Genomic DNA, 13,714 nt, shown 5'->3' on the forward strand with positions numbered 1-13,714 from the left:
ATGGGAATCTGGCACGGTCAAAATTGATTTTTCTGTTTAGTACACTCACTAGAAAAAGTAACCTTTTGTTTCACCTTTTATACAGGAATAATTCGGTTAAATTATCAAACAAAGTTACTGGAGGAGTTAAATAGGACATGCAATGGAACCCACATGAGGTCACATCCATTTTATCAAATTTAGTTGAAAGGTTGACAGCTAAAATTTTTCCATTACTGAGCATCCCAACCCATCAACACTCGCATTTAGGTATTTATGTCTCCGTTTTGGTGAACGGCAGCCGTTCATGCTATCACGTCCACGTTGGGGAGACGAATGATGGGGAATTCCTAGGTAAATGCTTTCGATATATATATCTACGTTTTTCGTCACTCGCCCGCGGTATTAGCCCGGAGGAGGGTACCGTTTGAGAGGCCATGTAGATGGCCCGCGTAATCTCCGATCACCGGAAGGGAATCCGTATCGAATAATGGTGGCATTAAAGTATATTTTACGGTGAGCGGCTCTCGAGATTTCCGAGAAACGTGAGTCCCGGTTGGAATGCGTCGGTATCGTGTTTCATTCATAATGGTCGATCCCATTCATGCGTTTTTTTCCCTCCTCCCATCTTTTCTCAGCGTCGTCATTTCTGCTGGAAATGATATAGATGGGCTGTCGGTTTTTTTTTATTTCTCCCTCTTCCTTCTTCTTCACTTACGGCCGTGAGAAAACCAACCCGGCTCGGAGGGGCTTCTTCTGATGCCTCCACCCGGATCCGTCTTCACCTTCCGGGGATGTGATCACGGTGACTCTACGCCCTCTTGGTGGGAAAGCGGGCCTCCGGCGTGCGGTCAGGCGGAGGAATATCAGACGTGACGACGCTCCCTCCGAAGTCACTTGTTTTTTTCCTCTCCCCCCCCCCCCCGGCATATGTTGTCCCGTCAGAATAAATATATACAAGAACACTCTGGGTGGGTGCGCCATGAGCGAATGGTGAAATCAAAATTTAAAAAGAAATTATTTTTATTTTTATCCACCATATCGTAAATGGCGCATTGAAGGCATTTAAATCGGAGAAATCGAACGAATAACAACAATTCAGGACGATCACACACATCTATGTTCTGGATAGGGACAACTGACCTATGCGGGACTTGAACCCGCGACCTTCGATTTGGCCGCCACCAAAGCCGTGTGAGCACATCTCTAGGAAAGTTCATCTGTGCTATGAAGCTACGAATTCGTTAGCTCAACCTTAGAATCCGTGAATGTAATTCTTCGCTCGGAACCAAAACGATCGAATCATCGATTTCGCTGCGAATTTCTTCCAAGGCTTTCCGTTGGTTACAATTATGGACAAAGGAAAAGTTTGCAAACGGAATCCTCACAATCATAGGCGAATTTAAGGGGTGGGCACGGGGGCACGTAATCCCCCCCCCCCCGAAAACTTAAAAAAATAGACAAGATTTTTAACACTGTTACAATTACGTTCGTTTTATTTTGCGTGTTACGGAGCCTCAGTCATTTAATTTAATATTAATAACTTTCATATCAAAATAAAGAGAATATTTTCTGCAATAATTGTTGTACTTTGTTTTTAATCTCATGTATGAGAAGATCTCTCAGACCCTTGTGCAACCCCACAAAAAAAGCCTGGATCCGCCCCTGCTAACGATTGATTTTTTTTAAATCGTCGTACGTATTTATCCTGTTTCGTGAGTGTTAAGTGTCTCATTCAGGTCATAACTCGTCGAATTGGTTTGCATCAGTTATTTTATATTTCCCTAAGTGCCTCTTCAACTACGAGAAAACCTACACAACTGTTCATAGAAGACTAATGAATTTATTTCAGCATAACTCCTGCTCTTCCGGTATTCCATATGTGCAACTTATTTACGACTCATTCTATCATCCCGATATTTTCAGAGTAAATTAATATGTAGACATTTCTTTCACAACTCTTCAACATTTGCCTGTACCTCGGTTGTGAAAATTTCCCCTTAGAATTTTCACGGAAGACACATTTTTATTTTTGGTAAACCTACAGATATATTTTTAAAGGCTTTACTGAAAGCACCCTGGAAATTTTATGAAAATACGGATCGTTTAAAATGAATAATGCGTCACGACAACGCGCCTGCCTCGGTGGCGGCGGGGTAAAGTCCTTGCCTGTGTCATAAGAGGTCGCGTGTTCGAGTCCCGCCTGGATAGATTGCCCTTCTCTAGAGCATGGATGTTCGCGTACGTGTAATTGTTAAGTCAAAAACCCCTAGGTAAAAGGCCAGTGGTGCTGTGTAACGTTTGATATTTATTTTTATGTCTAATTAATACTGTTATTGATTTTAGTTTTATGTTGAATTTGATGTTTACCTCTAATGAAGATGGATGGAAGGTTGCCGAGGATTTGTTTTGGGATGAGAGGGTGATTGTTGGGGGAGTAGATCTTGAAGGAAGGAGACGAGGAAAAGAATAGTATTTTTAAAGAAATAAATAGGTTTTGGAAGGAAAACTTGTCTGGTGATACAGCTGTTTTCGATGGTACAGGAATAAATAAATAAATAAATAAATAAAAAACACCCTTCCATCATGGTTGACATTTCTTTTTAACATGCTATAGTGTGTAAAGACTTGAGTACGCGGCTTAACACGCTGAAAAATAGGCGTGAGGGCATGGAGTGTCACCAGCCATTTTGTGCCGAACTGTTCCCGCCTCGACGCCCACGAGTATAAAAGTCGACGAGAACACGTGGTTTCGGATGGCATTCTGGGATCGAGGGAGGACGGAAAGATCGTCGGAGCGGAGGTGACGACTCATCTATTTTCTCCCTCGGAGGACACGATCGATATCTCGGGACCGCATTTCAAAAGTCGTGAAAAAAAGGGACGATAGGTTTTCGGTCGGGCCATTTTCCTCCTCCTCTACATCCCATATCGAATTCCCTTCCCTCCCAAATTCTTTTGTTTTCCGATCGCGATGACGGCCATCCAAATATCGAGAGCGATGGTCGATGGTGCCCCATTCGACCAGTGGTCTTTCTCTTCCCATTTCCTCCACGAGAGAGTCGTACTATCATCATGGCCTTTTTATTCTCCTCAGTCGACCCCGGGGTTGGGAATTTTGGTAGGTCAGTGAACCGAGTAGGATACGAGGAAAGGGGCAAACACGTGGTGGCGAGATTATGGGCGTTCCACTGTGAAAATCCACTCATGTTTTGGTCCCTGGAATTTAGTGTCGCTTGCATCCAGTTACTTATGCCTGCTAAAACCTTGAAACTCAAACAATTTTGAAAATTTGGTCAAAAGAATAAGTTTACCCCGGTTTCAGTTGTAGTTAGCTGGATTTTACGATATCTAGTGTAAGTATTTCGTCACAGTGTCGCATGAATTGGGTGTATGGATAGGCCCATGATTTTTCCCCGAGGCCTTTCAAGCAACAATAATAAAATTTATGAGATATTATAATTTTTCATTAAAGGATGGCCAAATTCAACTTGTTTCTTCCTTGTTTTTTTTCCCATTCGGCACGCACCCTCATTTTTGCATATGCTTTTTGCCTGAATTCTATTCTCCATCCCCTCCTAGCGGCAAAAGGTGCGGGCTATTTCCTTAACTAGAAAAAAAAACAATCTTTCACAGTGCCCCCATGAGAAAACACCTCGTACGACGCCCCTGTTTGGATTATGTTAAATTACCGACATTGAATCAGCATTACATTTTATTGCATAGAATCGGAAAATTAGCTCTACGTATATCATAAAACTAGTACACACTATAAAATTATCCATTTTTCGTAGGTTTTTAATGGGGAAAACGGGAGTAAGAGCATGCTTCCAAAATGTTTCCAAATGTTTGAATTTACGATGAATACTTAACTCCATAGCTTTATTGCAAAGGAATAAACGCAGCGGTTTATTGTTATAAACACTATGCAGAAGGTATGGATTGTGCGAGTACTGAGCGAGGAGATGATGTTGAAAGTAGTGCTAGAGGGTTGAATGTTGGGTAAACGAGGGAGAGGAAGGAAAAGAATAGGAATATTTGATAGATTGAAAGGGATGTATATAGATTTTCAGCTCTATTCAGGAAAAATTTACACTACGTGTTATTATGTGCTGTATATTTTAATGCTGAAAGATATAGATGCCGCAATAATTATGGTTGAGCAGAAAAATTTCACATCTTTAAAATGAGAAGTCTTGAAATTTTATTTCTCCCAGGAGAAGCTCTGGGTTAGAAAGGGTTAATCGATAGAACACTGTAATAATAGATACACTATGCGCTGTGTAGACGAGGCGAATCATCGTGTAGCATCGCGGATCGATCCCGTCCTCACAATTTTGAACCAAACCCTTCAAAACACGTGCAGGGGCTCTCTCGTGATGAAAGTAAACCTTTTCAACCCCTTGTACGGCATCAATTGCTTGCCGTCCGTGCGCTATCGGAGCGCCTCCTGTTGATTTCCCCGCGAGGACGACCGAGATCGGTCATCCGAATCAACTGATCCGTGACCCAACAATTCCGCCACAAATTTTTCGGGGCAGGAGGAGGAGCTTTATAGGTGCCGGCACGATTCGCTGCTCCCGCGGCGGCGGCGGGCGGGTGCCTCAGCGAGGCGGCGGCGGCCGTGGGCCCGTGCCCCGCCGCCGCCGCGTGCGGTCTGCAAGGGGGGGCAGGTAGCCACCGCGCCGCGGTCACATCTCTCCGGCGAGTGAATCGAGTGGGCAAATAAACGGGCGACCTCTTGCGGAAATGGCCTCGGGAATCGATGAAACACCCGCGCGGAATTCCGATTGATTCCTTTCCGCGTGATGCGCCGTCGGTGATGTTGTTATGTCGCTGCCAGTCGCCGGGAAGAGGAGTTCGGGGAATTTTCTCGCGAGGGCCTTCCGGGAATCGATAAGGCTTTTACGTTTTCCGGTGTAATTTTGTGTGGCGTTGGGGTTTAAAAGCGTAATTTTGTGTGGTTCTACTCGGTGATGTTGGCTGCGTAAATTCACGGTGGACTGGGTATTGCATAAACGTATATATCCATTGCCTTGGCTTTGCATCGAAAATGTTGTTTGATATGAATTATTGAGATTTATCATGAACAGTAAGAAGTATTTTTAAATGATAAATTAATTCCATCGTTTGAATACAAAATCATTGAAGATAAATTCCTCTTCGCCGAGATTACGTGTGGCTTAGGCGATGCACAAATCGTAAGATACTTCAAAGACTATAAGTTCACTTCAGATGGATATTTACTCATTTGTTTTATCACAGAATCTCATTCCTCCTCTGAAAACTTGCAATACTTCCCGAATTTATTTACCTGTCGACGCATCCGATATCAAACGATACTTATACTAGAGTTTTGTGACTCGATATTCATGGTTATACCAAATTGCAATATTATTAAAGTACAGTTTTGGCACTATTTTGGTAGCATTCCGTAATATCAGCTATTATATCCGAAAACAATGACGTTATTCGATTCGCAAAGGAAGCAGATCAAGCATTGTAATGCATTCTAATAAGGTAAACTCCGAAAAGGTCCTTTTGACAATGAGTCATGCATCAAATGATTAGTGAATTTTTTACTGCTCGTATCTAAACCTCATGTCAGAAAATAGGTACCCTGTCACTTCAGTAGTTAGTAAATGTTGCGTAGAGATCGCATAGACCCATTTATACCAGAATAATACTTATGAACTTCAAATCAGTTATAAATCCTTGGCACACTACAGACGAGGAAAATGAAGGCTCATGAAGGATAAATACAAAAGTGGTTGAACTGAAACTAGCGATGGCGCCCCGTGGTACATTTTGACTTTTATTTTTGTACATCCCTTTTGCATCCTCAATTTCCGTCGAAACTGAATTTAAAAAAATAAAATATAGGCAACATATTTCTAATGGATTTGAGGGAGCCAAAATAGCATTTTTTATCTAATTAATTCCTTTCCTTTGAATAACTCATAAGGGAGTACCTAGTGATATATTATTTATAAATATAGATTTTCCCGAAAGCTGAAAGCAACTTTTTCGGGAAAATTGAACGTGAGTTTTAATGAATATCAGAACGACTGATTTAAATAAGCAATTAATTTACTTATTTACACATTGTATTTTGTGATTCGCGCTAGTCTCTACTGGATCCTAACTTTTATCATTAATTATAGATAAATTTTTTTCAAATATTAAAATACCTCTTATGGGTTCACAAAATCTATTCCCTTGACTCAATTGGAAACTCGATTACTCGAATTTAATGGTAAATACGTCATTTTTAACAAAGAATTAGCGTGTGTAGAAATAGGTAAGTTATAGACATAGGTGGATCAAAATTTCATCGCTGTGCAGCGGGGTTACAATGAGCACCAACACAAGTTTCAGTAACCTGACTGCAGATGCCACGTCGTGGCTATCTGGTTCCACGCAGAAACTCGGAGAGGTTGGCAGCTCGTGGTGGTGGGGGTTTTACACAATTCACCCTCCTCCTGATTTCCGATGTCACCCCCCACCCCCTTGAACTGCCAGCACCCCATCCCTCCCGCCATGAAATCCCTTATACCTTGCTCGTCGACCCGCCCCACCGCGGAAACGCTGGCGGAGCCACAGTCGCCGACACCGATTCTACCTCAGCAGCAGCACCTCCAACGCTGTCTGCTGCTCCCGTTTTTGAAGGGACCCTCCCTGCACCCCTCCCATTCCAACCCTTCAAGCCTCCAAATCCCTGTTTACACACGAAACACTTCGTGAGGATCGGTTACCCCGCTTCCCGCCGCGTGGTGCCGCCTCCGCCATTACAAGGGGCCGAGCGCATCAACAGTTGAAAGTCATTCGGGGGGGGGGACATACGTAGCATATTGAGTGGCGGGAGGCCGAGTCTCCTTCAGCATGCCTCGTGACTCGATTCAATCGTTTTGAAGTGTTCGTCACGCGAATCGCTTCAGCATGTAATAAATATACATTATCCCCGCATTTTCCTCTTATCCCGTGCGCACTTTTATCAAATCACGCGATGGGTTTTTCGACAAAACGTAGACGGTGAGATATTTTCAAAGGATTGAAGTTCGTGCGCGCGGTTCACGGAATTTTTCTCTCTCACCTGGGAAGGTCTCGGGAAATCTATTTGTGTACGTGATCGAGAGAAATGGAAAATGTATTGGTAGGCTTTCGCGTAACATGTATTCGTGAGTTTAGGATGATCGAAATTTTGACTGTCGTCTGAAACGCGAGTTGATTCGTTCCTCACGGGATGAAATGTGGGAGAAAATGTTCTCTAATTCGACGGTTATGTACGGGTGGAATCGTAAGCTTAAGTACGACGTACGAAGAGTAGAACTTGTTGAAAATTAACCTCGGGACTTTCAGAAATTCTCATGAGTGCAGGATCGCTACACAGAAAGCGTAATGACAACTTAATTAAGCCAAAAAAACTAATGTGGCTACTATGCTTATTTTGAGCTATTTTGGAACTTCAAATATTTCATGACTGAATGACTTTTTGATGTTTCAGAGAGACCAATTTGTTAAATAATACGATTCCTTTCCGTTTTTATTTGGCTGTTAATTTTAACAAACACCCTACTCATATTTACTCTATGTAATAACACAAGATTTTAATTGAAAAATATTTGTCATCCAAATATATACCTAAATGAAGACTTGTACCATTTGGAATTTCAACTGAAAACTTCCACTATCAGAAGGCTCCATATTAGCATCTTCTTGCCAGTGTATATTTGAGATTATTTTGGCTTTCCTTCACATCTATTTATTTCATGAATTTCTCACGCTACTACAATTTCGCTTTTAAGTTATCCTAATCAGGTTTACTCCCTCAAACATTTCGTAGATTTCAAATAGCATTCGGGATCAGGAGAAAGGAGTAGATTTGACTGCGAAGAAAGCCGTGAGTTGAAGTGTTAAGCTTCTTGTTGCTCTCAAGATGATATTGAGTAATTCTTGTCAGCGAACTGTGTCACGCCAGTATCTATGTATATATGTTGCGCAATTCACAGCACTTCTCATGCAGTGATCGAATGACATACCCGTCAAATCTATCAGTTCTCCTTTCTCTCTACGCATCAACTCCCCCTTCCGCTTGAAGTATATCTTTATTATGGTGATATTTTCCTGGAGGCAGTATTTATTGTCGGTAGCTGATCAAGTGTGGTAATTTGACTACGGAAACGAAACCATTCTCTGCAAAAGTCTCGCTTTGGTAGTTTTATTCTGATTCTACGGTGGAAATGGATCGACATTGCCAAGGCAACTATTGATCTATACAGTTATCCATGTTTTTAGAAAACTTTTTTTAACAATTTTTTGTACCAACATGATTTAGTGTTAAATGATATTTTCATTTTATAGATTTTTGACGGGATTCTCAGCTCCTCTGGAGAATTTTAATGAAATGATTGCGGCTCGAGTATTTTCCGGTGTGGTGACAGTTAAACTGTTTAAATACGTATGAAACACTATCAGTAATTTTAAATATTGCATGAATTTGTCTACGGTAATATTTATATTCCTGTTGGTAAAACTTGACGTTTAAAATAAAAGAGAAAAAATAAATATTCTCCTTTAAATGCCTCAGTGCAGGCGATTCTTTAATTCAGGTCCTAAATAAGAATAGCCATCATGAAAACTCACTCTTTTCAATTCGTTAGTTTGCAGCGAATATAAAAGATGACTTTGCCTCATCACACGAAGGTAAACAGCGAACTATCAAAGCTGGCCGAAGATTGAGGGACCACGAAAGTTGGATCCTACATTTTTCTCCATAATTTATCATAGCATTATACCTCATCATCGCGTGAGTTCTATGCATCATTATGTGGGTTCTACGAGATTGTTTAAAGCTGTCAGCCGTCTCACAACGTACTTCTACTTTAAGATTCCGTGTAAATTTCGGTGTCAACAGTTGCTAAAAGCCAGTAAGTCGGCACGAAGTAAAACTCCGACTTCCCAAATTTAACCCGTTAATTGAAAATGAAACTGCATCTGTAAATCTCGTCCGGGGAAATGTCTTTGTTTCCGTGCAATTTTGTTGCTCGCTCACCGCGTTTTGGTGGTGAGCTGCATGCGCCCATCCATTACCACAATAACGATGGTTAACGCTGCGCTTTTCTCTCTTTTTTATTTCCAGGTTCGTTACACGGGTTATCGAGATCGACCGCAGGAGGAGCGACAAGTGAGGTTTCAAAATGGCTGCCGCGAGGGACACACGGAAATCGTAAGTGAACGTATTTATAATCGTGCAGATGACCACGCCGCTGCGCGCGGGGAGTATTTATTCCTCTGTAGGCGGCGTAGATTTCGTTTGTGGGAAAGCTCCAGTAGCCTAGTATTATGGTACTATCCTCAGTTTCGCTAGTGTTCTTTCTTCTCGGTCCAAAACAACATCCTTGAATAGTCGATTTGAATTGGTTCTGTAGGGTGCATTACTCGATATCTTAGCCTATATAGTTATTCAGAAATTTATCGAACTTTTATTCATGTGCCATTGTTAACATTTTTGTTCTGGCTATCCATTTTCATGGGCGCTTAATTACCTGAGGCTCTTTTCAAAAGGGCTATAAGAGCCTTAGGCAAGGCCTTCAGCCTTTTTAAAAACATTCTCTGTCAATAACAAAGATATTTAAGGATTGATGTTTACCTGGTTATTTTTGTTTCATGTCCGTTAAAACTGATTGTTTATGGATAAATTAATTAGGAATAGCAAATTTGCATGATTATACTTTTCTTATGTTTGAAGAAATGTTATCTTCTTGCCGGAAAACATTGTAAAATTCACTAACTCTTTATTAAATTTGTGGTATTCCATTATAAGTTTTCTTGGATATTTCAATATTACTTACCTATACCACTACTGTAAGTATTCAAATAAAATAATAATAGTATAAGTAATAGTGATACAGCCAAGAAAACTTATTGTAAAATTCGTTTAGTGTGCATGACATTGGATGAATTTTCGTCCGTACGCTCTTCAATGTACGCTTCATGTACGAAATTAGTGACATATGAGTTATGTCGGTGAGTATAGGCATTCGTTGCCACACAATCTGTAATGTATAAACACGAAGCAAAACAACGAAGACCGATATGATCATTGAGCTGGTATTTCGCAGCCAATATGATCCAACGGTCTAAAGAAGGGAGTAATATTATTTTTTATAATAATATTTAAAGATTTAGATTATTCTCTTGCGTTCTTCAAGTGAGGAAGGAGAATGTTGCCCTAAATAAAGCAATCTTATCTGAGTTATAGTTCCAGTTAACTGGCATCGCCTCCTGCAGCTGTCATAAAGTGTACATGATCATGTTTTAAATTATGCAGTCTGACAAAGACATTTTCAGCTATAATGGCCAATTTTAGAATCTCTGTAAAACACACCGTGGTTATTTTAATTTTATCGAAGCTCTTTCATGGTACAAAGCTTTCCCCTTTTCACCGCATGTTTTGACGTTCACTCACGGCATCGATGAATCCTCAAATAAATGGAAAACCCATTTTTGTTATAGCCACATATGTTGGCGAAAGAGTTGAGCGAAAACAATTGCTTCTATTTATTCCACGAGGAAGGTAATTTCGAGGCAATTAATGGCGATTTTCATTTTTTATCCCCTGGATTACGGGCGTGCTTTCCAAATATCTCTTGCAGTAAATCACGCGGTTGATTTGTGTTGGCATGGTCTGGTATAAAAGTCGAGTTTAACGACTAAAACTTCACAAGGGGCTTTCAATTTGTTTTTTGGACTTCGTCCACTTGGGGGGCTTAACTCGATCCTTGGACGTAAACAGCGGACGAGAGAGGAGTTCCTCTCTCTCTCAAAATAGTGTTTTAATGCGCTAAACAACATCCTTTCAATAAAGAGGCCGCGCTTCTGAATCCGATATTGAAGGAAGCGAGACGGTAAACAAGTCGAATGTTGTAGATATCTGAAAACAACTGGATACGACAGAGGTGAGGCGATAGATTGCCTTTAAAATTTGGGGTTTTAGCGGATTTTTTTCCCCGCTTGTAAATTATCCAGCAGCCATCTGTTCATATGCCCATAACTGTACACACGAAAAGTTGAGAATATCAGTAGATTAGATTCCTGCCAACATTTTATCCTTCCACGAAATTATTGCGAAATAGTATTTATTGCGCAATAATTCATTTTTTTGCATGAGCCATGAATTATACGCAGTCACGAGGCTGGTACTTATCCTTGCGTTACTCAGGTGCATGTACCTGATGATAAAATATTCACTGATATATGCTCATGTGAGTACTGATGGATGGTTGAAGAAGAGAATATTACGAATGTATATATTAGAACTTTTGAAGCACCAAAATTGATAAAAGTGTTATTTGACTTTTATGTCTTTTGCTAACCAGTGCTGGAACGGCGTTCCGGCAACATGACACCGCTGGAGCTCACGCAATATTTTCAAAGTAATTCGAGAGATCTATTTATTTCTGACGCAAGGGGTAAATGATATTGGAGAATGATTATTGAGAAACCAATGAATTTGCACATAATTGTATTGTTATTTTATGTCAAGCGGAATGTTAATATCATTCTGGCCATTATAGAAGTGATATGGTCCGGAAAAGACCATAACAGTCATATTGCACTAATCTGAAATTAATTCTTTTAATGGAGAATGATTGCCGTGAAATATATTTTTGCGATTCATGTTTAACTTTCGTCCAGGAATCTCTTGGAAAAACATAACGTGTACGTCATGCATATTCTATTGGCAGTGCCACCGACGATAAAATATCCATTGCCTTTGACGATGAAACCCATGGCTGTGGCACAATATAATTGGATCCATACACGAAAAACATGAATTCACCAACGTCCGTCGGAAGTTATTAATAATAACCCCAAACTCAAAAGGCGACGAAGCGTATCTATATAGAGGCAAAAACCCAGAGTCCAATATCGTATGCTCGTTTCATTTGATGTGGACACCTGCCTCTCCGGCCTAATTTATAATTGACGATCAGTCAGTACAGATTTTATTTTATTCGCCGCGGTGGAAAAAAAAAAACAAATAGTGAAGTCGCCTAAAAGCCGAGTTCGTTTGGGAGGAAGCGCAACTTTTTTTTTCAACCTCGTTATCCCGCCAGCGAATCAGCCGGCAGGGTTTTAACGTCGGCTGGGTAAATAAACGGAGGAGATTGGATGAGAGGAGAGCCCCAAAGATATCGCGCCGAAGTTTTGTTTACATGCACGTGTCAGCCGCTACTCGTACCATGGATATCTGCCCTTTTCGTTTTTCTTTCACGTCGAGTTCCCCTATTTTTAAGTGAGATGCCGTCGTCTGTGATTAAGCGTAACATATTTTTCAAATCATAGAATGGTAGGAAAAAGTGCCGATCGCTAGCTCGCACTTCGATGAAGTCTCTCCGTCTACGCATTTATACTTTTTTAAATTTAAATGTTGAATAGGAATCAAGTCGACCTTGAATCTAACCGGGAGGCAATTGAAACATTTTCCTCTTCGTAAAAAACGATATTTTATTCGCGTATATTTATACATATTTTTTATGTTGAGTGTAGCCAATCATATGTATTTACATGAAGTATGATCTTAGGTTTTCTAGGCGTATCAGTTGCAGAAAAGTTTCTCGGGTTTTCCATCGGTTGAAGTCGTCCATGTCTCCCGACGTTTCAATCCGCGACTTGCTGATCATCCTCAGGGGATCTTCCGAATCTTCGGAAGAACATGGACGACATCAACCGGTGGAAAACCCGAGAAACGTTTCTATTTACATGAAGTTCTCTTGTCACTGTGCTGGCTAAAAACGCGATGAATAAAAACGGAGGCACGAATGTTGTCGTTACTCACAAATAGTTCAACTATATCTTCTATAGAGTTTTGCTATCTTCTAGCCGCAGTCTACCTGAGCACGTTTAAGTTCTTCGATTCCGCGATGAAAAAAATCATTTGCTTTCACACTAGTTCGTTGTATTTTTACGGCTCGATTTGCAAAAATTATTTCTGGGCTTCCACCGCCTTTTTTGATGCATGTATTTCGACAATTTTGCCGGCATTTCCTCCATCATCATTTGGTCAGATGACTTCTAACTGGAGGACATCAAACTGCGCTGTTAAAGCTTTACAGCAATGATCGTATCTAAAACTCACCGCGGAAGCCTTCGCAAGAACGTTACCTACTGTTCGATTTATTTTTGTCATCAATTTAAGTACACAGTCAGTAAAGTAAGTCAAATGGCGATATTGCTATGTACTGCCTGATGTACCATTTTATTTAAAGTGAGCAAAGTTGGCTATGAAGTATATGAACGAAAGGATGGAATTACGTACAAATTTCGAGCTGTTCATGTTTTCAGGAGAAATATTTTAAGTTAGTTTTTAATCGCAAAGTCTATTTAGAACTGCATTTGTATCATTTCTTCCTTTTTTTCTCTCGCTCTAAACAGGCGTTCGTGGCCACGGGTACCAACATCCAGCTGGTATTCAACCCCGGAAGCAGTTATCACCACCACTGCGGGCCATCGACGTCGGTCCGGGAGTGTGACTTCGACAAGGAGCGAGGAAAGGTGGGTGTAAATTGGGAAAGCCATTTCGAACATTTGATGGATCACCGTCGCGTCACGGATTATCCACGGGCATCCACGGGGTTTTGGAGGAAAATTTTTCGCCCGAATTACCCGACCGCCGCTCTATTTTTTTTTCAAGTGCTCTCATCTCTCCAAATTGGGATTTGGTGGCGTAATT

The 13,714-nt window shown here is 40.8% G+C and overlaps 1 protein-coding gene across 1 annotated transcript in view; it reads left to right on the plus strand.

Moving 5' to 3' along the window:
- The window catches only part of LOC124153990 (protein big brother-like), a 72,829-nt gene that overhangs the window by 15,700 nt on the left and 43,415 nt on the right, over positions 1–13,714 (plus strand). The window contains exons 2-3 of the mRNA XM_046527451.1: positions 9,119–9,205; positions 13,417–13,536. Coding sequence (XP_046383407.1) covers positions 9,119–9,205; positions 13,417–13,536 — 207 coding nt within the window. The remainder of the gene's footprint in view (positions 1–9,118; positions 9,206–13,416; positions 13,537–13,714) is intronic.

The sequence above is a fragment of the Ischnura elegans genome, chromosome 2, assembly GCF_921293095.1.
Source record: "Ischnura elegans chromosome 2, ioIscEleg1.1, whole genome shotgun sequence".
NCBI lineage: Eukaryota > Metazoa > Arthropoda > Insecta > Odonata > Coenagrionidae > Ischnura > Ischnura elegans.